The following is a 24,210-nucleotide window of genomic DNA, read 5'->3' as shown; positions in this document are numbered from 1 at the left end:
GAAGATTTTTTCAATCTTCATCAGGACCCGAACGGGATTTGGTTGCCGATTCCTGCTTTAGGAGATAGGTGGCATTGCTTCGGAAGCGGCAACAGTATCTTCCTTCACCACAATAGCATGGAATCTTATGTACCCACACAGCAAACATACATCTTACATACACTCAGTGGCGTAGCGTGTATGTATGGCGGCCATACAACTCAAAAGTTCACTCTAATGCCCATAAATATTAATGGCATGTACTGTGATGGGACTTGGTAGACCTGTGCATGAGCCCTACAACGCCCTACACTTAAATTTAGACCACGCTACGCCACTGACTACAACAAACATACATCTCACATACACTACAAGTCTATACAACACAAACGTTTATACACCAAGCAGAACACAGAACATTTATATGAACAACATCTAGACATAACATTTATATCAGCACATCAGGAAGTGTCACTTGAGTCACGTTTCGTATGAAATTTCAAATTGTAAATCACACTGACGAATTTCTTGTCTCTAGAAGCTGACGACATACGATTAAATAACTCTTGAAGCCGATGACACACAATTAAATAAGAAACCGATGTCATACGGTGAAATACATCTTCAAGTTGATTTTTTTGCAACCTTGTTTAGATAAAATTCCCCAACACCCTTTCTTTTACAAAAATTCCCTTCCTTAAACTGAAATGTCCCCTAAGAAGTAAAGGGATGTACTGACGACACACACATATACCTAACATAAATTTCGGATGACACATAATACATTTTTCCGCGATGGGGTTCCCTCTTTGTGTCTCTTTGGAAACCGATGTCATACGGTGAAATACATCTTCAAGTTGATTTTTTTGCAACCTTGTTTAGATAAAATTCCCCAACACCTTTTCATTTACAAAAATTCCCTTCCTTAAACTGAAATGTCCCCTAAGAAGTAAAGGGATGTACTGACGATACACACATATAGGTACATAAATTTCGGATGACACATAACACATTTTTCCGCGATGGGGTTTCCTCTTTTGTCTCTTTGATTTTCCGGAAATGTCAAATTTCGACCCCAAACTGGCCTTGGGCTTTGTGTTTTTCTGAAGATTGATTAGCCCACGTCACTAGTGCAAGTAATGCAGTTAAGAAGCAAGTAACAAAACACTCTAATAAATGTAAATACAAAAATTAAGTCATTTTATTTAAGGTTATTCCGAGGCTATCTTAAAATTAATCAATTACGGTGGATAGCCTTGTGATTATGGTCACAAAGTGAGTTTAAACGTGTTTCAAGGTAAATCTCGGATTAATCAATCTGATTGGCTGAAAAGACTGAAATCAACCAACCAGATTGCTCCCAATCCAACTTAAACCAAGTTTAAATCGTCTCTGATTTTGGCCCACCCCAAACTGGCCTTGGGCTTTGTGTTTTTCTGAAGATTGATTAGCCCTCGTCACTAATGCAAGAAGTAAGTAACAAAACACTCTAAATAAATGTAAATACATAAATTAAGTCATTTTATTTAAGGTTATTCCGAGGTTATCTTAAAATTAATCAATCACGGTGGATAGCCTTGTGATTATGGTCACAAAGTGAGTTTAAACGTGTTTCAAGGTAACTCTCGGATTAATCAATCTGATTGGCTGAAAAGATTGAAATCAACCAACCAAATTGCTCAAAATCCAAGAGTTAAACTTAAACCAAGTTTAAACTCGTCTCTGATTTTGGCCCCGTTAGTTGTTGAAGAACAGTGCCTACCCCAAACTGGCCTTGGGCTTTGTGTTTTTCTGAAGATTGATTAGCCCTCGTCACTAATGCAAGAAGTAAGTAACAAAACACTCTAATAAATGTAAATAGGTACATAAATTAAGTCATTTTATTTAAGGTTATTCCGAGGCTATCTTAAAATTGATCAATCACGGTGGATAGCCTTGTGATTATGGTCACAAAGTGAAGACCATGTCTAGAAATATGTATGATATCGTACTTGACCATTATCTCAAACTAAACAAAATTGTCACAAAGTGAGTTTAAACGTGTTTCAAGGTAACTCTCGGATTAATCAATCTGATTGGCTGAAAAGATTGAAATCAACCAACCAGATTGCTCCCAAGCCAAGAGTTAAACTTAAACCAAGTTTAAACTCGTCTCTGATTTTGGCCTCGTTAGTTGTTGAAGAACAGTGCCCAAATATTTCCTCAATGACTCTGAGGTAGATTTAGACACTCTACTCCTTAGCATCAAGATGACATTTTGCTACCCTGGGCGAGGTTAATGCCTGGGGCATTTCCAGTCACCTGAGCGTCTGCAGAACGTCTTTTCGGAGCATCGGTCAACTAACTCGGGTGTCCAGTAAGGATTAAAGGGACCCTAACCCCGGTCCGGTGGCCGCTTTCGGGGAATTGGCCTTGACTGAGCCCTTCACCATCGTTCCGAGTCCAAATTGAGCCCGGTCCCACTGGGAAAACCGGTGTTTTAAAACGTGAAAGACTTAGAGAATCGGTCTTTCTGTCTTGGCGAAGCCCTTCTTCATCGTTTCGGGTTCAGATTTCACCAAACAAGTACCGTCTACAAGCAGTGTTTTATAAGTGTTTAAGGAGATTATCGGATCGTTACACCGCGGTGTTTTTCTCAAATCGCTGCTCTATTACACTGGTTTTACACTCAAAATGTTTAAGGGGGTACAGAGCCCATCTTGAATCTGGTTCCCGAAGACAATCTGGTGTTACCTTGAGGAGTCCTTGGTCCCATCTTACCTTAGCATCAAGATGACATTTTGCTACCCTGGGCGAGGTTAATGCCTGGGGCATTTCCAGTCACCTGAGCGTCTGCAGAACGTCTTTACGGAGCATCGGTCAACTAACTCGGGTGTCCAGTAAGGATTAAAGGGGCCCTAACTCCGGTCCGGTGGCCGCTTTCGGGGAATTGACCTCGACTGAGCCCTTCACCATCATTCCGAGTCCAAATTGAGCCCGGTCCCACTGGGAAAACCGGTGTTTTAAAACGTGAAAGACTTAGAGAATCGGTCTTTCTGTCTTGGCGAAGCCCTTCATCATTTCGGGTTCAGATTTCACCAATCAAGTCCAGAGCCCATCTTGAATCCGGTTCCCGAAGACAATCTGGTGTTACTTTGGGGAGTCCTTGGTCCCATCTTGGCAAAAAAATAAAATAGGCATTGTTGCCAAACATGTTACATGTGCAATGGTAGAGAATCTTTAAAAGGGGAAGGTATATTGCACAGTGCTTCCTCTTCCCATCTTAACGGAGCCCTTAGGTCATGATGAAACACCAGAGGTCCAACACGGTCTCTCTGGCGGTGAACAATGCCGGAGCCCCGTCAAACGAATCTCCCCCTCCCCTACCGTCCGGCAAAGGCAAGAAAGTCGCCAGTAGTAATATTCACAAGATCCGGGAGTTTGAACTTGAACAGGTGAGTCAAATGTAACAACAAAAGACAATTTAGAACTCATTTTCATTAAAATCCAATTAACAGAAATTATCGAGACTTTAATCTCGGCTCTCTCTCCTCCTCCTCTCTCTCTCTCCCCTCTCCTCTTCCTCTCGCTCTTCTCTTTTGTTCTCTCTCTATCCATACCAGCTCTGTCTCTTTCGTTTCTTTCTCTGATGTATTTCCTTTCGTGTCCTTTCGTGTTCTCCATCTCTCTTCTTTCTATTTCCCCTTCCTTCTTTCCTTCTCCAGGGTTTATACGCGACCTGGAAAAGTCATGGAATCTAAAAATCGGCCAAAAAGTCATGGAAAATCGTGAAAATTTAAAGAAAACCTGGAAAAGTCATGGAATTTGCCATCCGGTCAAAAATTAAAAATGTTCAAATTAAATATCAAGAGAAGGAAGACAGGATAGGAGAAAGCCAGCCGTTCCGAGAGCCCCCCCCCCCCCCCCCCCCCCCCCCCTTCGTCCAAAAAGGACTGCGTCCCGCTTTGGGCCAAAAAAATTATGGTCACCCTAGGTATGCGGCTATGTTGTGGTTAGTTTGACCACAACGTTGATGTCTTCGCGAACATGAGTTCCAACTCTTACACCCATATTTATGAACAAAATGCTGGCTCTTAAGTTCGTGCTAAGCATAGTCTGAAGGCATTTGATTGGTCAATTTTGACTTGAGACTGATCTAAGAACGATCATTCTTGTTCATAAATACGAGTGTCATAAAATCCGCCCCGGGCAGGAATCGAACCCGCGGCCTAGCGCTTACAAGGCAGACGCACTACCAACTAAGCTAACTAGGCTGGCTATAGATTGTTTTGAAAGCGAATTTTTTACCGAGATTTTTCACCGTGAAAAAACAGGAGCATGAAGCCAAAAAAAGATTGAATGGAAAGAGAAATACCTAGATAGAGTGTGCGAGTGAGGGAGAGAAAGAACGGTATCTATAGATCTCCTATCCTGTCTTCCTTCTCTCTTCGATTTCGGGACGATAAGACCATAGCAGTTACAGTTCTCTCTGTCAAACCTCTTTTTTTTTTTAAAAAAAAAAAAAGATTTTTGCCCTGAAAGTACTTAAATGGAGAAAAGTTGTATGTGGATCAGGATAGGTAGCCTAAAAAATTAAGCTCCAAGGCCAGCCACTCACTATCAGGTAGACCTGACGATAGGTACACCTGATCAGATCTACCTGATAGTGTGTGTGCTGCGGTGTCAGGTATACCTGAGTGTGAGTGACTGACTTGAGAAGAAGAAAAATTTGGACCGATTGCAATACTTTCATGACTAGTATAGCTCGCTATACTGTAGTAATAGAAAGTAAAAATGAACCGATTGAAATCATTTCTCATCATCTTCTATATGTTCCTTCTGCTTCCCTAATTACTATACCTGCATACCTATTGGTATTAGTGCAAGTGGAACAATAGTCCGTCCATTATACCTTTTTATTACTATTGTAATAATAAAGGAAGGACGGACTAAAAAGGAAAAATACATTACTTTCCGTACTATAGAACTAGAACAGTAAAAAGCTAAAAAGACAATAGTTGCAATAATTTTCACTAAAAATTCCAGTCGGGAAGATCGAAAAGGATGGAAATGGTCGGTTTTTTTTTACATGCGTTATGTAATTGTAATTGTATTTGTACAGGTCTTGAGGATAGACATAATCTACATGGCTCTAGTCATTATGTTTCCCCTGTTATGTTCACAGTAAAGGATGACGACACGAATTCACTCTCTCTGACTTTGTCAGTCCGGATTTTACTTCCGTTCCTCAAACTGGAACCTTGCGTTGATGGGTTTCCCCTAATGTCCGGTTTTACCGTCACGTAAGTCCGGAGTCCGGACTTGAAACTTTACTTCTCTTCCTTAAATTGGAACCTTGATGAGTTCCCCTAATGTGCAGTTTTACAGTAACTTGAGTCTGGACTTTACCTTCGTTCCTTAAAATTTCAGTTCCGTTGCTTGGTTTCCCCTAATGTCTGGTTTTACAGTCACTGAACCACTGGGTAGACAGCAATAAAATACGACTAATAAAAAGACGGTTTTGGTCGTATTTTCCTTTCAGGAACTGAGACGATTTCCCCTCTTTTGATGTTCATTTCCCCTGTTTTGGCTTGGTGGCGCCTGTTCGAAACCGTAGGAAATCCGCCATGTTGAATAAGGGAAAGCGTTTCCGTTTCCGAAAGGAAAATACACCTGCCTCGGTGGTGTAGTGGTCAAAGCGCTCGTCTGGTTAACAGGAGGGCGTGGGTTCAATCCCAGCCGAGGTATGGAATTTTATCCTCAATGTACGCTCGCCTGGTAAACAGGAGGGCGTGGGTTCAATCCCAGCCGAGGTATGGAATTTTATCCTCAATGTAATTTGAGAAATTGACCACAATAATAGTAGCAGCCTACTGCTGGAGTAAAGGGACTTTTCAGTTCCTTTACTCCAGCAACTATATACAGTATACACGTGTTGATCTGGAGCATTATTATTATTTTCTATCTGGATTCTAGATGACAAAAACACTGGTTAACTTTACCACTGTTTAACTTTTTCACTGGTTAGCTTAATCATCGGACGGTGTAATTGGTTAAAACTATATACAGTATTCTAGATGACCACTCAATGGATTAGCTTTACCACTGTTTAACTTTTTCACTGGTTAGCTTAATCATCGGACGGTGTAATTGGTTATAACTATACAGTATACACGTGTTGATCTGGAGCTTCCCAAAGTCTTTGTTAGTTTAATGTGTCTCCGAAACTCGGAATTTTACTGAAAAAAGGTATACAGTATACACGTGTTGATCTGGAGCTTCCCAAAGTTTTTGTTAGTTTAATGTTTCTCCGAAACTCGGAATTTTACTGAAAAAAAAGGAAGACATATTTTGGATTTTGAGGTGATATTTGTAGACATTGTACCTATTGATAGTTTTTTTTTCTATTTGTTATTTAAAATAAATTTGAAATCTTTGTACTTATTGTGTTTTTCTCAGATTTAGGTTTTTTAAGTTCGCTTTGCAGCTGTGCTTTTTTTGCATCATTTTAAGAGGGGGGTAACATCTTGGGATCAATTGACTTGGAGTCGAACCGACAACCTCGTTAAATCTTTAAAAAGAAGAAGAAGAAGAAGGAAGAAGAAAAAGAAAATTGCGGAACAATAAAATTTTCGCGCTATCATTTCACTTTTCACTGTTAGAAAACAAAGAAAGATAATTATTGACCCTCGAAGTAACGTCCAACGCCCAAGTAGCCTATTGAAATTATAAAACAATCAAACGAAAGAACAAAACCGATTGAGCCTACTCTCTGATGTATAAATAAATTGACCCGGCCTGAGTTTATGTCTGCATGGGAAATTATACCGAGAAAAATATGTCTTCTGAGTTCATTACTCAACTAACAATATGCCGGCCTAAGTCGACATATACGTTAACATGTGAAGGTAGCCTAATGCCTAATGCAGAGAGAGAGAGGAGAGGGAGAGAGAAACTGATTTACCGTGAGAAAATTAAAAACACATTAAAAAATTTGAGAGAGAAAAAGAGAGAGGGAAGGAACATGAAAATTTAACAGAACAGAAAAGAATTGGAAAAAATTGAACAAAGACGATGAAAAAAGAAGAAAAAAGAGCAAAGAAAGATGAAAAGAGAAGATATTGCCTGCCGGCCCAAGTCGACATATACGTTAACATGTGAAGGTAGCCTAATGCAGCGAGAGACATCAAACTACAACGAGCAGCGAGAGAGAGGGAGAGAGAAACTGATTTACCGTGAGAAAATTAAAAACACAAAAAATTTGAGAGAGAAAAAGAGAGAGGGAAGGAACATGAAAATTTAACAGAACAGAAAAAAATTGAACATGGAAGAAGAAAAAGAAGAAGAACGATGAAAAAAGAAGAAAAAAAGCAAAGAAAGATGAAAAGAGAAGATATTGCAAAAAAAAAATGTTTCTGAAGACAAAAAATATTGTAATTACCTTTAATTGAAAGGAAATAATAAGACAATATAGAAGATAATTAATGAAAAATTAATTGAATTCGAAATCGAACGCATCTAACGTCAAAGAAGAAAGCTATAAAGGTGGGCAGAGACCTTTGGACGTTAATATTTTTTCAGCAACCTTTGAGTCTACAAAATATTTCAGCAAAATTGAACCCTTTTTCAAATTAACGAAATAGATAACTCTCTCTTCTTGGGCTCAAGGGTCATCGCCATATAAAATGTAAAATAAAATACAGAATGCATCAATTAACCTGTAACCCGATCCCAATTAAAACAATACCGCAATGGTGATGAGCCCCACCACAGCACCAGTCTCTTCTATCCTGACTGGATGACACAAGGCTAGTAGACAGTCCAGCGACTGGAGTATTGTAAATACCACTGGTGTTCAGTAACAATCTAGTCCAGTTATTTGGGCCGAATCATTTGGATTTGTCCCTGTACAGAAGTACATACCAGCTTGAATTTTCCTTGCTAAAGAAATAGCAAAGGTTGAGTGCAAAGGGCATCCAAAATTTGTAGCCAAAACCAAATGTCAGCCCAATTCAATCACCCTAGTTAGGGCTGATTGTGAGGCTGAGGAAAAAGGCCGACCCCGTCTGTACACGGGAAAAGGCGAAGAAAAAGAAGAAGACAGAAGTACATTTCGTCCAACTGGACTGGAATGTTACTGGATGCCAATAGTGTTCACACCATGCCAGTAGCTGGACTCTGCCCACTGCCCTTGTGTAATCTAGCCATAACCTATTTCCCTTGCTAAAGATATAGCAAAGGTTGAGTGTGAAGGGCATCCGCTTGTAAAATTTGCAGCCAAAACCAAATGCCAGCCCAAAGCAATCACCCTAGTTGGGGCTGATTGAGAGACTGACGAAAAACACCGACCCCGTCTGTACACTAGAAAAGAAGAAGACTTAAATTTTATTAAATGAACAAATTTCCAGTATAAGTTTTTAACTCAAGCGTTTTGACTTTAGTTTCTTATGCGGTAGTTTGTAAGATAGTGTAAGGCCTGAAGGGTACGGCTGACAAGGTCCGCCTGTCAAGTTTACCGGCTAAATACCTGATGAGTACAAAACGGACTTATGTCTGTCCGACACTACGGTCTGAGCGTGAGAGTGGCGTGTACCAGACAAAACGTGCGACAAGACATGATACCTTTGAGATAATTCTACTTCTTTTTACGCCGCGCCGTCTCCGAACGAAGTTTGGCGATCATCTTGGCAGTTTCTTCTCTGAATTGAAGTTTGTATTGAAGTTTTGTCTTTCTCAAGCTATCTGTCTTGTTGTTCAGTTTGTTGAATATATCCGGTGTTGATGTAAGATAATCCAATTTATAATTTTATTTCCTCACCAGGTAGTTCTATCAGAGGAGTTCGACATCCTTCAGATCGTGGGCGAGGGTTGGTTTGGGAAAATCCTCCTGGTAGAGCATCGAGTAACCGATACTGAGATGGTATTAAAAGCTCTTCCCAAACCTTACGTTGCCCTGAAAGACTTTTATACGGAGTTCCATTATGGATTACATTTAGGTGAGTACTTTGCTGGTGTACTTTGAACAGGGAGTAGACCAGCTTAGTCTGACTAAGGGACTTTAGACAGAGAGTTACCACACTGAAAGAGGCCATGCACACCCATTTTCCCAAATAACTATGTATCTAATGAAAAATATGGTAAAAATAGGTAACTAGGAATTTTTTATATACCTAAAATAAACCTAATTACTCGTAACATGACCCGTTTTTTTCCCCTTCACAGGATCTCACAAGAACATTATCACTACATATGACGTAGCGTTCGAAACGCCCGGCTTCTACGTGTTTTCCCAAGAGTACGCCCCACTGGGCGACCTTACGTCTAATGTGAGTGAGACAGGCATTGGAGAACTCTATTCCAAACGAGTCGCCAAACAGGTAAGTGAAGCGACGCGGAGCATGGTGAGAAATTGAATGAGAGTTTTACCCAGAACAAAAATCACCCATGAAATTAAAACACAAACCCGATATGAGTAATATTGTTACCTGTTGTTAATGAAATTGACGATGAAAAAATAATTTCTTTGCTATGTACATTAACGAGCTATTTCATTATTGGATTTTAAGCTCAAACAACATAGTTTATACCTACTATGAGTGGGTATCCACCAATGATTTAATTGGAGATTCCACGTATTACTAATTGGAGATACTAATTCCTAATTGGAAATAGTTTGATTTTACAGAAATTAATTATGGATATTATGATTCAATTTTAAAATTGAAATTTCGAAACGCCAAACTTGAATAAATTTAAGCTCAAACAACATAGTTTATACCTACTATGAGTGGGTATCCACCAATGATTTAATTGGAGATTCCACGTATTACTAATTGGAGAATATTGGAGATACTAATTCCTAATTGGAAATAGTTTGATTTTACAGAAATTAATTATTATGATTAAATTTTGAAACGCCAAAATTGAATAAATTGTAATGAGTGAAAGTGAATTGTGTTTTTAACTATTGAAAACTCAAATTATTATAATATAAAATTCCGAGTAGCATACGTGATTTGCTAATTAAATGTTTTTTAATGACGAAGAAGAAAAAAATCTTTCATTAATTTACTCTCTGATACTGGTTATTGGAACCCACCGACACTTATTCAGCATTCACTATTTTAAATATCTAACATTACCCACATAAAAAATAAAAAATCTTTCATTAATTTATTCTCTGATACTGGTTATTGAAACCCACCGACACTTATTCAGCATTTACTATTTTAAATATCTAAATAACATTACCCACATAAAAAATATACCTACCTACCTAATTAAAAAAAAAAACATTTTTTTATTCAAATTTATCATTTATGTGTATTTTATAATGAAAGTATCTTGATGTATTCAATATTTTGACTTTATTATTACATCTAACACTTATATTAACGTACCTAATCTGTATATTTTTTATTTATTCAAGAGTTATTCACAAAATAGATTTAATTATATTGTAATACATCTAACACTTATATTAACGTACCTAATCTGTATATTTTTTATTTATTCAAGAGTTATTCACAAAATAGATTTAATTATATTGTACTAACTATTATATCTATTGAAGTTTGTGTATTTTGTGTATAGTTTAAGTTATTTATTTATTCGTCCTGTTTTCAATTGGTAAAATAAACACATCTCTATGTACTTGTCTTTTAAATCTGTTTTCCCTTGGTTCTTTTGGGAAAGGTATTATTTTGGTCTCAAATATTGGCTTTTTGCATTTTTTCAAGAGGTTTGATAGAGGGAACTGTAACTGCTAGGGTCTTATCGTCCCGAAAACGAAGAGAGGGGGACAGGATAGACTAGGCTTGCACGCCGGGGGTCCCGGGTTCGATTCCCGGCGAGGTCGAAGTATTTTTTCGCTTCTGTGCTTGGAGTTCGGGGGTGAACTCGGCCTCTTGAGGACAATTGAGTAGCTACTTTAATGGAGTAGCGACCAGTGGCGGCATTACCAGTGTAAAAAGATTATTATATGGAAACTGATTCCAAAGGAGGCACTTAATAATGCTGTGATGTCCACAAATGTTGCGAAAAAGCTCTGCTTTAACACAAAATAATTTGAGAAATTTAAACTAAGACCAAGCCAAACATTCTATTCTTTACGCAGATATCTCTACTGGATAAACAGCACGGGAGTGTTAATGCCCATCCGACAGCCCAAACTATTCAAAATCCTCTCCAACAAGGCGCAGAGATGGTTTCGTAAATTCCTAGAACCGAGACCGGACAAGAGGCCGAAGGATTTGGGAGAGATGTACAAGTATGTTGAAGACAGGTGGCTGGCGAGGTCGCTTACCAGTAATACTAATGGTAAGTAAAACCCAGATGAAAAGTGATATTCAAAATAGAATAGAATATACCTTGTTTATACTACCAGCATAGGACTGAAAAGTCCCTTTACTCTCGCAGTAACGCGCAGAAACAAGTGTTTCTATTTATCTTTTCACTCTTCTATCAGTCCTTTATATTCCTTGAATGCCCCTATGTACTCTTCACACCTAAACTTCTGTCCTGCCTTGGAAGCTAGTACTCAAAGTCTTAGGTTCGAATCCCCGTCTGGGTTGGTTCTTTATGTTCAGAATTATTTTTTGTACCATATTTTAAGCTAAAATCTCTCTGCATTTCAGATGCATGGAGTGAAGAAGACGGTCTCTGCCCGTCCATGTACAGTTTCCACAGCAGCGCGGACGAGAAGAACAAACTCCTACAAACCCTCACCCAGTACGGGATAGAAACCACGGTAGACAGGGGAGCCAAGAAAGACAGAATCAAAGCGTGGATACAGAGCAGTGTGATAGAAGAGGACAGAGATGAAGATGAAGAAGAGGAGAGGAGAAATTCAGCTAGTCGAGAGGTGAACACGAGGAATTTAGCTAGTCACACGGAGTTCTCGAGGTGCAGCGTCGCGTTGACGTCCTTGCCCGCCGCACAGGTGCACGCCTTGAGAAAACTCTTCTTGAAATTGTCCGACAGGAATGCGTACAGGATGGGGTTCATGGCGGAGTTGGAATAGGAGAGCGCGCCCGCTATCTTGGAAACACCAGTACTGGCATGTTCTGAGTGCCCCCAGAGTCAGAGTTTTATTGTGAGTGCCTCGTTATGAGTGAGATATATTTCCGACTGAGGCTAGAAATTCGATTGCATTCAGTTTTTTAAGTGTAAAAACTCGGGATTATCAATTTTTTGGTCATTCATTTTGAGTCAACTCAAGCTTTTCAGTGTAAATACCTACTCGTTAATATGGGTAAATCAGTTTTGAGTTGAGCTAACCATTTTGAGTTTAGCTTTAGCTCCATTTTGAGAAGAAAAATGCAAGTGTAAGTTTTCTCGTGGATAATGTTGTTTTCAAATGAACTAAAGTCGGCGTAAGAAAGTTTAATTTCTGATCTAAACGGTAAAGTTAATTTGACGGTACGGGTAAAAATGTAAATTGGACTGATAAGTCCCCTTACCACCGCAGTCTAAATAAGGTCTACATACCTAGTAATATGTTTGATTGGTAAGGTAATAGTTGTTCAATAATTATAATAAACAACCTATTTTAAGTAACAATAAAAAGAAATTAGGTACTATCTAATAAGAACTCATGTTTGTGACGAGTTGTAAAAAAAAAATCTTTTAATTTAATTTGAATGCAGGCATAACTGAGAATTCGTGAAATTAATATCTATCCAAGTAAATATGTTGTTTGCCATCTAAATTCTTGTAAAAATGTAAATTGGACTGATAAGTCCCCTTACCACCGCAGTCTAAATAAGGTCTACATACCTAGTAATATGTTTGATTGGTAAGATAATAGTTCAATAATTTTATAATAAACAACCAATTTTAAGTAACAATAAAAAGAAATTAGGTACTATCTAATAAGAACTCATGTTTATTGTGACGAGTTGTAAAAAAAAAAAAAAACCTTTTAATTTAATTTGAATGCAGGCATAACTGGGAATTCGTGAAATTAATATCTATCCAAGTAAATTATGTTGTTTGCCATCTAAATTCCAACATATCAAAAAAAAAAAAAAAAAAAAAAAATGCTCGTGATACCGATGGGGATTAGCGTATTAGTGGAACCCGATGCCGGGATAGAAAATGCATATAATATGCTTATTATTGTGTTTAATTCTCTCTTTCTTCTCGTGTTTTACTTCCTCAGGGCAGAAACGTCTCAAGATATCTGGCAGTTCGCCATCGTAGTGTTTGTGTGTCTGACGGGTTGCCTACCCTGGCAGAAAGCTGCCCCTGATGATCCCCGTTATTCCAGGTATTTTTGACATCAAATTATGTATTTATGGTAATAGGGAATGAATGTAGCCTCCGTGGCCGAATGGTATCACACTAGGCTTGCACGCCGGGGGTCCCAGGTTCGATTCCCGGCGAGGTCGAAGTTTTTTTCGCTTCTGTGCTTGGAGTTCGGGGGGTGAACTCGGCCTCGTGAGGACAATTGAGTAGCTACTTTAATGGAGTAGCGACCAGTGGTGGATTGACCAGTGTAAAAAGATTATTATATGGAAATTGCTTGCAAAGGAGGCACTTAGTAATGCTGTGATATCCACAAAAGTTGCGAAAAAGCTCTGCGTTAACACAAAACAATTTGAGGTATTTGAACTAAAACCAAGCCAAACTTTCTATTCTTTCCGCAGATATCTCTACTGGATCAACAGTTTATGGCTAGATTACACAAGGGCAGTGGGCAGAGTCCAGCTACTGGCATGGTGTGAACACTATTGGCATCCAGTAACATTCCAGTCCAGTTGGACGAAATGTACTTCTGTCTTCTTCTTTTTCTTCGCCTTTTCCCGTGTACAGACGGGGTCGGCCTTTTTCCTCAGCCTCACAATCAGCCCTAATACCTTCTTTTTTTTTAGAGTTTTTACGCTATAAATACAAATACAATATAATAGGTATACTCCGTAAACAGTGAACAGTTGAGAGAGTGATAGTAAAAATTTATGGATGATCCACTCGAAACTGTTGAGTGAAGTGAGAAGTCACTCCACAAACAAGAAATGAATAGCTCACCCCTAAAGAGGATTCAGCTAAAAACATACATAGGTAACGATATTTATTTAACAATAAAAACCAGTAGAAATATAACGTTCATCACAGTTAGGGATAGGATAGGTTATGGCTAGATTACACAAGGGCAGTGGGCAGAGTCCAGCTACTGGCATGGTGTGAACACTATTGGCATCCAGTAACATTCCAGTCCACTTGGACAAAATGTACTTGTGTCTTCTTCTTTTTCTTCGCCTTTTCCCGTGTACAGACGGGGTCGGCGTTTTTCCTCAGTCTCACAATCAGCCCTTACTAGGGTGATTGAATTGGGCTGACATTTGGTTTTGGCTACAAATTTTGGATGCCCTTTGCAGTACAGTTTCCACAGCAGCGCAGATGAGAAGAACAAGCTTCTTCAAACCCTCACCCAATACGGGATCGAAACCACGGTAGACAGGGGAGCCAAGAAAGACAGAATCAAAGCGTGGATACAGAGCAGTGTGATAGAAGAGGACAGAGATGAAGACGAGGAAGAGGAGAGGAGAGATTCAGCTAGAGAGGTAAACACGAGGAATTTAGCTAGAGAGGGAAACGCGAGGAATTCAACTAGGAATCCGTCCAGTGATAGTAGGTCGGTGAGTAAATAAGTTCCTTTCGGAAACTGACACGATTTCCCCTCTTTTAGTTGTATGTATTATTCTTTAACCCATCAAATATTGGAGACCTTGTTTAGACTGCTGGGGTAAAGGGACTTTTCAGTCCTATTCAGGCAGGATAAACAAGGTATATTCTATTCTTTTAGGGTGGTAGCACCTGTACTAAACAATAGGTAATCTGCCATCTTGAAGAGGCGAAATCGTTTCCGTTTCTGAATGGAAAATCCAACTTTAGTAAAAGTACGTTGAATAAACCAGCTCTCAATATATCACTGAAGTTAAGTAACGATGCGCGTGCATGTCCGAATGGGTGACCGGGACAAAACGAGAGATAGAGAGAGACCTAGGCCCATATTCCCAACCACTATTTTCGAACACTTTGAGTAAGTGAGTGAGAGAGTGACAAAAATATTGTGTGTAGACCAAGGCCCATATTCCGAACCACTATATTTGAACACTTTGAGTGAGTGAGACAAATATTGTGTGTAGACATAGGCCCATATTCCCAACCACTATTTTTGAACATTTTGAGCGAGTGAGTGAGAGAGACAAATATTGTGTGTTCGCATTTCTTTATTAATAGGATCCCTAAAGGTATTTGTTTAAAACCGCCCTTATTAACAATATTGTACACAAAATAGAAATGTTGAATATACTACCACAATTTTGCCTACACTATCACAATGTACTTACTATTTATTTTTTTTACCTCTTTTTTTACTTTCCTTATCCTATAGGAAGGAAAGTAATGTAATCGGGCTGGTCAGTTTTTAGTGTCAAAACACGTTTTGAGGTCCCTAGAGCCTAAATACAAAGTTTCAGCCATTGGTCCGTGTGTCTGTCTGTCTGTAAACAAAATATCTCGAGAACGGTAAGAGCTAGAGACCTAAAATTTGGTATGTAGTTGTGAAATGTGACAAGTATGCGACACAAAACTTTTGTTTAAGATCGGTGCAACGGTTGGCGGCATTTTACCGCTTTTTGGCGGTTTTCGGTGTAATTCAATATTATCTCGAGAACGGTATGAGCTATAGACTTGAAATTTGGTATGTGGTCCACAAAATGAGACAAGAATGTAACACAAAACTTTTGGGTAATATAGATGCTCCGGTTGGCCATATTTCGACCGTTTTTTGGCGGTTTTCAGCTATACTGACTAAACGGTTAGAGATATTGTAAAAGTTACTATAGAACATAAAAAATAGCATCATTCAATAGGATAAGGAAAGTCGTGTGATGTTCACACCAGATTTTTTTAAAAGTTGCCACCCTACTAGCTCGGAGGGTAGAGCATCTGCCATGTTAGCGCTGAGTCGCTGGTTCGATTTACCCCCAGGGTGGATTTTATCCCGAAAAGGTTTGTTCTAGGAACGGTTGGCTTTGTCCTATCCTGTCTTCCTCTCTTCGTTTTCGGGACGATAAGACCCTAGCAGTTACTGTTCCCTCTATCAAACCTCTTGGAAAAAAGGCAAAAAGCCAATATTTGGGACCAAAATAATACCATTCCCAAAAGAACCAAGGAAAAACAGATTTAAAAGACAAGTACATAGAGATGTGTTTATTTTACCAATTGAAAACAGGACGAATAAATAAATAACTTAAACTATACACAAAATACACAAACTTCAATAGATATAATAGTTAGTACAATATAATTAAATCTATTTTGTGAATAACTCTTGAATAAATAAAAAATATACAGATTAGGTACGTTAATATAAGTGTTAGATGTAATAATAAAGTCAAAATATTGAATACATCAAGATACTTTCATTATAAAATACACATAAATGATAAATTTGAATAAAAAAATGTTTTTTTTTTTAATTAGGTAGGTAGGTATATTTTTTATGTGGGTAATGTTATTTAGATATTTAAAATAGTAAATGCTGAATAAGTGTCGGTGGGTTTCAATAACCAGTATCAGAGAATAAATTAATGAAAGATTTTTTTTCTTCTTCGTCATTAAAAAATATTTAATTAGCAAATCACGTATGTTACTCGGAATTTTTTATTATAATAATTTGATTTTCAATAGTTAAAAACACAATTCACTCATTACAATTTATTCAATTTTGGCGTTTCAAAATTTCAATTTTAAAATTGAATCATAATATCCATAATCAATTTCGGTAAAATCAAACTATTTCCAATTAGGAATTAGTATCTCCAATTAGTAATACGTGGAATCTCCAATTAAATCATTGGTGGATACCCACTCATAGTAGGTATAAACTATGTTGTTTGAGCTTAAAATCCAATAATGAAATAGCTCGTTAATGTACATAGCAAAGAAATTATTTTTTCATCGTCAATTTCATTAACAACAGGTAACAATATTACTCATATCGGGTTTGTGTTTTAATTTCATGGGTGATTTTTGTTCTGTTAATTCTGGATGATTCCTATTCGAAAGAGCGAACTAACGAAAAGCTTTCTGTCACAATTATTATTTTTTATTGAAATTATTGGAAAGAGAAAATTGCCAGTTACCAGCTTTACCAGGTTTTTTCCCCCTTGTTAAGTACCTACTTGTGTTTTTTTGTTGTAATAAAAATTAACAAGTCACTCCAATTTGGTTCTTCAGGCAGTTCTTTATGGGTGCAATAATACGAAATAATATTTGGATATAGAGGTTTAACATCTCTGTATAACTGTTTGGTGATTTGGATACAATAAATCAGACTGGATTTAATTTGCTTTAAGCTTCTGGGCTAATTCTCTAATTGGCACTACAAAAATTAAATCATTGGTGGATACCCACTCATAGTAGGTATAAACTATGTTGTTTGAGCTTAAAATCCAATAATGAAATAGCTCGTTAATGGACATAGCAAACAAATTATTTTTTCATCGTCAATTTCAATTTACAGAGTGGTGGATACCCACTCATAGTAGGTATAAACTATGTTGTTTGAGCTTAAAATCCAATAATGAAATAGCTCGTTAATGTACATAGCAAACAAATTATTTTTTTCATCGTCAATTTCATTAACAACAGGTAACAATATTACTCATATCGGGTTTGTGTTTTAATTTCATGGGTGATTTTTGTTCTGTTAATTCTGGATGATTCCTATTCGAAAGAGCGAACTAACGAAAAGCTTTCTGTCACAATCATTATTTTTTATTGAAATTATTGGAAAGAGAAATTTGCCAGTTACCAGCTTTAACAGTTTTTTCTCCCTCGTTAGTGTTTTTTTGTTGTAATAAAAATTAATAAGTGACTCGACTTTGGTTCTTCAGGCAGTTCTTTATGGGTGCAATAATAATATTTGGATATAGAGGTTTAACATCTCTGTATAACTATTGAGGTCTTTAGTGATTTAGATACAATAAATCAGACTGGATTTAATTTGCTTTAAGCTTCTGGGCTAATTCTCTAATTGACGCTACAAAATTTAGGATTTGAGAAGGAAACCGAAGATTGTACAAAGAATATTTTCTGTAGCTTTTGTGAGTAAAAAGTAAAACCCCCCACAGGATGTGAAATGTTTTGGTACAAAATACCTGTAACAAGCTATTGAAAAGTTATCCCCCTTAGCTTACAGGTTTCTTTACAGGAGAGATTTCTTTTGAAAAATAATGGCGTTATCAGTACATCTGTATGTATTTGTGAGCCAAGAAATAGAGGGAAAAGAGATTAGAAACTGAAAGGAAACGTGGAAAGAAAAATTAATGAATTATTTACTCTGGGGAGAAGATGAGAAATGGAAAGAAAAGTAAGAAGAATTAAAAGAGCAACTCAAAATTAGGGATGACCCATTTTTAAAGAGATTTTTCCCACTTAAACACTCTAGGAAGATTTTCTCTGAATATATTATCTTTAAAAAATATTAAATTAAGAAAATTAACAACACAGTTATCTAAATGTGATGTTTTAAAATTCTAATTGAGATTTCCTGTAAAAGAAATTCTTGTATATTTTTCAACACCTTGGTTCAATATTAATTAGTCCTACTTAAAAACTAGGACAGCAATTGACTTACAAAAGAAAATTTTCAACGTGCCCGCTAGTGAATGGACCTTCACATATCATCTGTTGTTTGAATTGTTTACTGTGAGATGAGACGGGGAGATCAACATTGAAGCGATGACAGTTTGGAAAAAATTTCTTAGATTTCTATCTCGTATGTATTTACAGCAGTTGACTTACAAAAGAAAATTTTCAACGTGCCCGCTAGTGAATGGACCTTCACATATCATCTGTTGTTTGAATTGTTTACTGAGAGATGAGACGGGGAGATCAACATTGAAGCGATGACAGTTTGGAAGAAATTTCTTAGATTTCTATCTCGTCTGTTAGTAAATCAGAATTCTAATAAACTCTTCCGACTTGCTTTGAAATATGAAGATTAAATTCTCCACGCTCTTCAACGAGTATCGTCTTTCAATTATGTTCATAAAAAAAGTAAGAGAAGTTTTTTTTTTCCTAAAAATTTAAAAATAAAATTTGAAAATTTCACATTGATTTATGAATTATTATTTCTCTCTCTTTAGCTTGAATTGAAAACTTCTATATTTTCTGAACAAATTTGAAAATTTCACATTGATTTATGAATTATTATTTCTCTCTCTTTAGCTTGAATTGAAAACTTCTATATTTTCTGAACTTTTTTTTCCTTCTGTTGGATATTTAATAATTTAATTCAATTCCCTTCTCCTTCGTCCTTTCCTCTCTTTTCCACGTTCTTTGAAATTAAAAATGAGTAACAGTGGATGGTTACTGTGTTCCCTTTTATCTAACTGTGGGGGATATTAGAAAAGAAAAATTTAGGATTAAATAATGAAATTTTAAAAGATATGTTTACGAAAACGAAGTAAAATGTGATTCTACTTTGAAATTTACCTGCATTAAATTTTGTAATTAAATTTCCAATCTTTATTTTGTGTCAGTAAAGAAATAGTTTGAAGGATTGGAAAAATACCTGCATTAAATTTTGTAATTAAATTTCCAATCTTTATTTTGTGTCAATAAAGAAATAGTTTGAAGGATTGGAAAACTATTGGAACTATTGAAATACCTAAATAAAAAACCTTTGATATTCTAAAGGAAAATGGATGGATCTATTGTTGGCTTTTGGTTGTAACGAAGCCCCTACCAATTGTTCATTCACTTTATTTTTAGTTGAGTTAAAAATTGTGAAAAATTGGTCAAAAGTATACTAAATTAAGAATATGGATGGATCTATTGTTGGCTTTTGGTTGTAACGAAGCCCCTACCAATTAATTGTTCATTCACTTTTATTTTTAGTTGAGTTAAAAATTGTGAAAAATTGGTCAAAAGTAAACTAAATTAAGAATGAAAGTTAGAAAATAGTACCTATATCAGTCTGCTTTACCTACTGTAAAAAAGAGAAAAAAAAAATTACATAGGAACCTACCTGGGGTCAAATGTAACTAAGAGTTAAAACAAAGAGTATGTTGTACAAAAAACGGAAAACCTAACTACTACCTGCATTAAATTTTGTAATTAAATTTCCAATCTTTATTTTGTGTCAATAAAGAAATAGTTTGAAGGATTGGAAAACTATTGGAACACCTAAATAAAAAACCTTTGATATTCTAAAGGAAAATGGATGGATCTATGGTTGGCTTTTGGTTGTAACGAAGCCCCTACCAATTGTTCATTCACTTTTATTTTTAGTTGAGTTAAAAATTGTGAAAAATTGGTCAAAAGTATACTAAATTAAGAATGGAAGTTAGAAAATAGTACCTATATCAGTCTGCTTTACCTACTGTAAAAAAAGAAAAAAAAAATTACATAGGAACCTTCCTGGGGTCAAATGTAACTAAGAGTTAAAACAAAGAGTATGTTGTACAAAAAACGGAAAACCTAACTACTAGAACGTTAAGTTTTGAGGTGAATTATAAAGTAACAAAAAATTGTAATTGATTTGTAATTTATGTAGGTACAAAATGACTAGATGTTTTCGAGTTACGTTCGAAAATTAAATGATTTACAGAACATAATCAGGAAGAAATATTTCTTTACCTGTTTACTAAAATCTAAAACTAAATAAGTTGATTTATATTACAAAAAATCCTAGAAATTTTCGATTCTGTACAATTTTTTATCACAATTGCCTACGAGTCCATGAATAAAATAAGTAATTATCATAAGATATTATTTACCTAATATGAAAAAATAATAATTCAAAACTTCTTATACTACAACACAAAATAATTTAGTTTGGAAGAAAAAAAAAAGAATTAAACTTGTAAATCTAATTATGAAGCAATCACACAGAGTCGACTAGAGTGGTAAACTTAACTTAAATGGTATTTTGTAGATAAGTTAAATGGTATTTTGTAGATAAGTTTTCAGAGCCTAACTTAGGTTAATGCCTTACATTAAAATATTTTTATTCTACATAAATAAAATACAAAAATTAAACACAGATTTGAGAAGGAAACCGAAGATTGTACAAAGAATATTTTCTGTAGCTTTTGTGAGTAAAAAGTAAAACCCCCCACAGGATGTGAAATATTTTGGTACAAAATACCTGTAACGTTCTGACTCTCTAGCTGTAAAACCATTGGAAACTAATGAAATTTATCATTTGCACATTTTAGGCTGTGTCCACACATATTCGACCAGTTGTCGATCCACATCAATGGTCGATTGATGCATTGACGGCCGTCCGCACTGTGTGTACACATCAGCTTTATGTAACGTGGTCAATATTCCATCTGCTTTGAATTAGATGAACAATTAATAAATCTAGCTATCCATCTACATCTACATATTATGACAAAGCAGAGGGTTGTGTGATAAAAGCAATTGAAATTTTCTAACAAAAGTACCGTAACCAGTATTGAAGTATTGATCAAGCTATTTTAGCTATTCAATTCTGCACAAAAGTATTCATTATTCGAACGCCTACAGTTAAAGCCTGTTCCCACTTGCTCGGAAAAACTTAATTGTCGTGCGTGGTGGGAACACTCATTTAAATCACAGTGCCTAGAAGGACACTTTGTGTCGTTCGGAAAAAAATCGTGTCGTGTGTACATATAGTGGGAACATTCTCATTTAAATTACATTGGCTACAGGACATTCGGAAAAAAATCGGATGAAACAGACGACAAGTGAGAACGCCCCCTCTTCATCCCCCTTCCTCCATATTCTGTTTTATAATATTTTATTTTATTGATAAAAATTCCTTTTTGTGTATTTACTTTGTGTCTTTCCTCCTCTTCTGTTTCTTCTTCTCCTTTTCCTTTGGCTTATTTCTCTTCTCCTCTTTTTTTTTTCTCCTTTTCCTGCTTTCTCTTCTTCCTCTTCTCTTGTTCGCCTTTTCCTTGCATTTTTTTTGTCATTCTTCAATGCACATGCTTTCTACACTATTGCTCTTTGCCCACTGCATCCAATATTAAGAGATGACGTTTGAAAGTTTGGGAGAGAATCCTAGGTGTAGCAAGAAATTGAATAAGTCCATAAAAGAGCTTTTTTACTTTCTATTACTACAGTTTAGCGGCTACTAGTAATGAAAGTATTGCAATCGGTCCAAATTTTCAAAATCGGGAAATGGTTGGAAATATCCGTTTTGGGATCCCCTTATGTCAAAAAAGTGATTTTTAGCCCATGGTCTGTACGTACGTATGTATGTATGTATGTATGTATGTATGTATGTACGTGACATTCACTCCGCTCATATATCAATATTTCGCATGGTTTGACTGCCGCAAATGAATTGCCCGAATAATTTCCACCTCCATCATTTCAAAAACCTGTCAGGCGAATTTCACCTCTGCAATTTATTTCGCAAAACGTTTTGTTTGATATCGAATTCTATGTACAATTGGACATACATATCAGGTATACAGGGTTCTATGTACCTATATCTCAGAGGTGGGTAGCAGATATATGGGTTCTATGTATGTACATCAGATGTAGGTGGGTGAATAGGTACATAATTTTAAATATTCATCAATTCATGCTCTATATTTCTATTAGGTGTGTGGTGTGGGTATTCCAAAAATGTTTCGGTACGGGTCTATGGATAGGGATGTTTGCTCATACACCCCGGTATCCCCAGGCTTACAGTTTGTGTTGACCTCTGAGGCTCTGAGCCTGCTGGGAGACGGTTCGGAGACGGTGTAGGAGCACGCTCAGAAATCCACAAAGTCTCGGGAAAGTCCCTTATGAACGGTTTCAATTGTCGGTTGTCTCATGTTCTGGGTACCGGGTTAAGTGATGAGAAGACTTAAAAATAGGAAAAGTCAACGAAAAAAGAAAATCGATCCAAGTATAGCCTAACCCAGTACATGACCAAAACCTCAAGCACGAATACAGTACACAATGATTCATGACTTGGCTTGGGCTTGAACCAACAAACCTCCAAATCTGGAGCTCACCGCGCTAACCACGACACAACTAAGATTCCTCCTATGTACATAGTGTACACGAAACTTGGCCGTTTCGGCATGTGTAAGATGATTCAGATGTGAAAATACATGTATGCAATGTACTTATAAGATGGTAAAGTACACAAAACATGAGGAGAAAAGTACGAGAAAAAGCCGGGTTGAAAGTTTTATAACGAGCGAGAGAGAGAGGTTAGGAAAGGGAGGGAGAGAGAGAGAGAAATAGAGAGAGGAGAGAAATAGAAAGAGGAGAGAGAGAAAGAGAGAGAGAAAGAGAGAGAGAGAGAGAGAGAGAGAGAGAGAGAGAAGAGAGAGAGAGAGAGGGGAGAGAGAGGGAGAGTTGGGAAGAAAAAAGGAGAAAAATTTCAACTTTTCAACTTTCGTCTGTCAGGCGTTCTCTCTCCCAGTTTACCCTGTCGGATGATAACAGTTTCCCCGTCATATCAACTTGAGAAAACTCAAACACAACTTTGTGATGTTGCCATCATGTTGCTTGTTTTCTCCTTTTGGAGAGAGAGAACTTTGGAAAACATACCCAGGATCCGAAGGAGGAGAGGGGGAACCAGGAAATGTTCGTCTCTTTTCCAGGAAACTTTGGTAGCATGTAGGAAATGTTCCTGTTGAATTGAGTCGGACAGGAAATGTTTTTTTTATTGAACAGACTAGAACAGGAAATGTTCTTGGTTTCTAGGAAAATTTTCTTGGAAAGACGGGAAATGTTCCTATTGAATAAACCATCGGGACAGGAAATGTTCCTTGATTCCAAGAATGTTTCCCTGAAAAGACGGGAAATGTTCCTATTGAATAAACTATCGGGATAGGAAATGTTTATCTTGTGTGTCCAGGAAACTTTTGTTGGAAAGACGGGAAATGTTCCCGTTGAATAAATCAGAACAGGAAATGTTCCTTGATTCTAGGAATATTTCAACAATCAAGTTGTTAAACGCAACATGTTGTATGTTGATTTCATCCAAAAATGTTACGTCTTCCGTTTCAAAGGTGTGTAGAAAAACTTTTTCCTCTCGAAGGAAGAAAGGAAGAAGGAGCTAACTTATTTGACCGAGAAAACGCATTCCACAATTGAGTTGATGTTTAAAACTGCCATAAAAACGTTTCTTACTCTCTAGTTAAATCTCGGAAAGTAGAGCAAGGCATCATTCAGCTTTTTATACTAAAATCTTCAACTACCCAAGTTCTTTATTTTTCTCTCTTCTCCACGAAAGAA

At 36.7% G+C, this 24,210-nt stretch overlaps 1 protein-coding gene and 1 long non-coding RNA gene across 2 annotated transcripts; one reads left to right on the top strand and one right to left on the bottom strand.

Moving 5' to 3' along the window:
- Positions 1-2,748: 2,748 nt before the first annotated feature.
- LOC103513699 lies at positions 2,749-15,299 on the top strand. The gene is made up of 8 exons (XM_026826828.1): positions 2,749-3,134; positions 3,241-3,413; positions 8,780-8,954; positions 9,181-9,335; positions 10,532-10,545; positions 11,075-11,277; positions 11,595-11,846; positions 14,545-15,299. Exons 2-8 carry the CDS (start codon positions 3,261-3,263, stop codon positions 14,607-14,609), a joined length of 1,017 nt encoding a protein of 338 aa, XP_026682629.1. The 5' UTR covers positions 2,749-3,134; positions 3,241-3,260; the 3' UTR covers positions 14,610-15,299.
- A 3,896-nt stretch (positions 15,300-19,195) lies between these two features.
- On the bottom strand, positions 19,196-19,778 carry LOC113469267. Its single transcript, XR_003392735.1, has 2 exons — positions 19,547-19,778; positions 19,196-19,467 (listed from the first exon to the last, which is right to left on the bottom strand). It is a non-coding gene; the product is annotated as an uncharacterized LOC113469267 (long non-coding RNA).
- Between the last annotated feature and the right edge of the window lie 4,432 nt (positions 19,779-24,210).

Source organism: Diaphorina citri, unplaced genomic scaffold, assembly GCF_000475195.1.
Source record: "Diaphorina citri unplaced genomic scaffold, Diaci psyllid genome assembly version 1.1 scaffold1010, whole genome shotgun sequence".
Taxonomy (NCBI): domain Eukaryota; kingdom Metazoa; phylum Arthropoda; class Insecta; order Hemiptera; family Psyllidae; genus Diaphorina; species Diaphorina citri.
This window is presented reverse-complemented; position numbering and strand designations above follow the sequence as displayed.

What these genes read in the sequence shown, in the direction of transcription:
- LOC103513699 (XM_026826828.1), top strand. Translation starts at nt 3,261, where the DNA reads ATGATGAAACACCAGAGGTCCAACACGGTCTCTCTGGCGGTGAACAAT. An exon ending in GGGAGTTTGAACTTGAACAG is followed by an intron (nt 3,414 to 8,779) that starts GTGAGTCAAATG and finishes TTTCCTCACCAG; the next exon opens with GTAGTTCTATCAGAGGAGTT. An exon ending in CACGAGGAATTTAGCTAGTC is followed by an intron (nt 11,847 to 14,544) that starts ACACGGAGTTCT and finishes GGAATTTAGCTA; the next exon opens with GAGAGGGAAACGCGAGGAAT.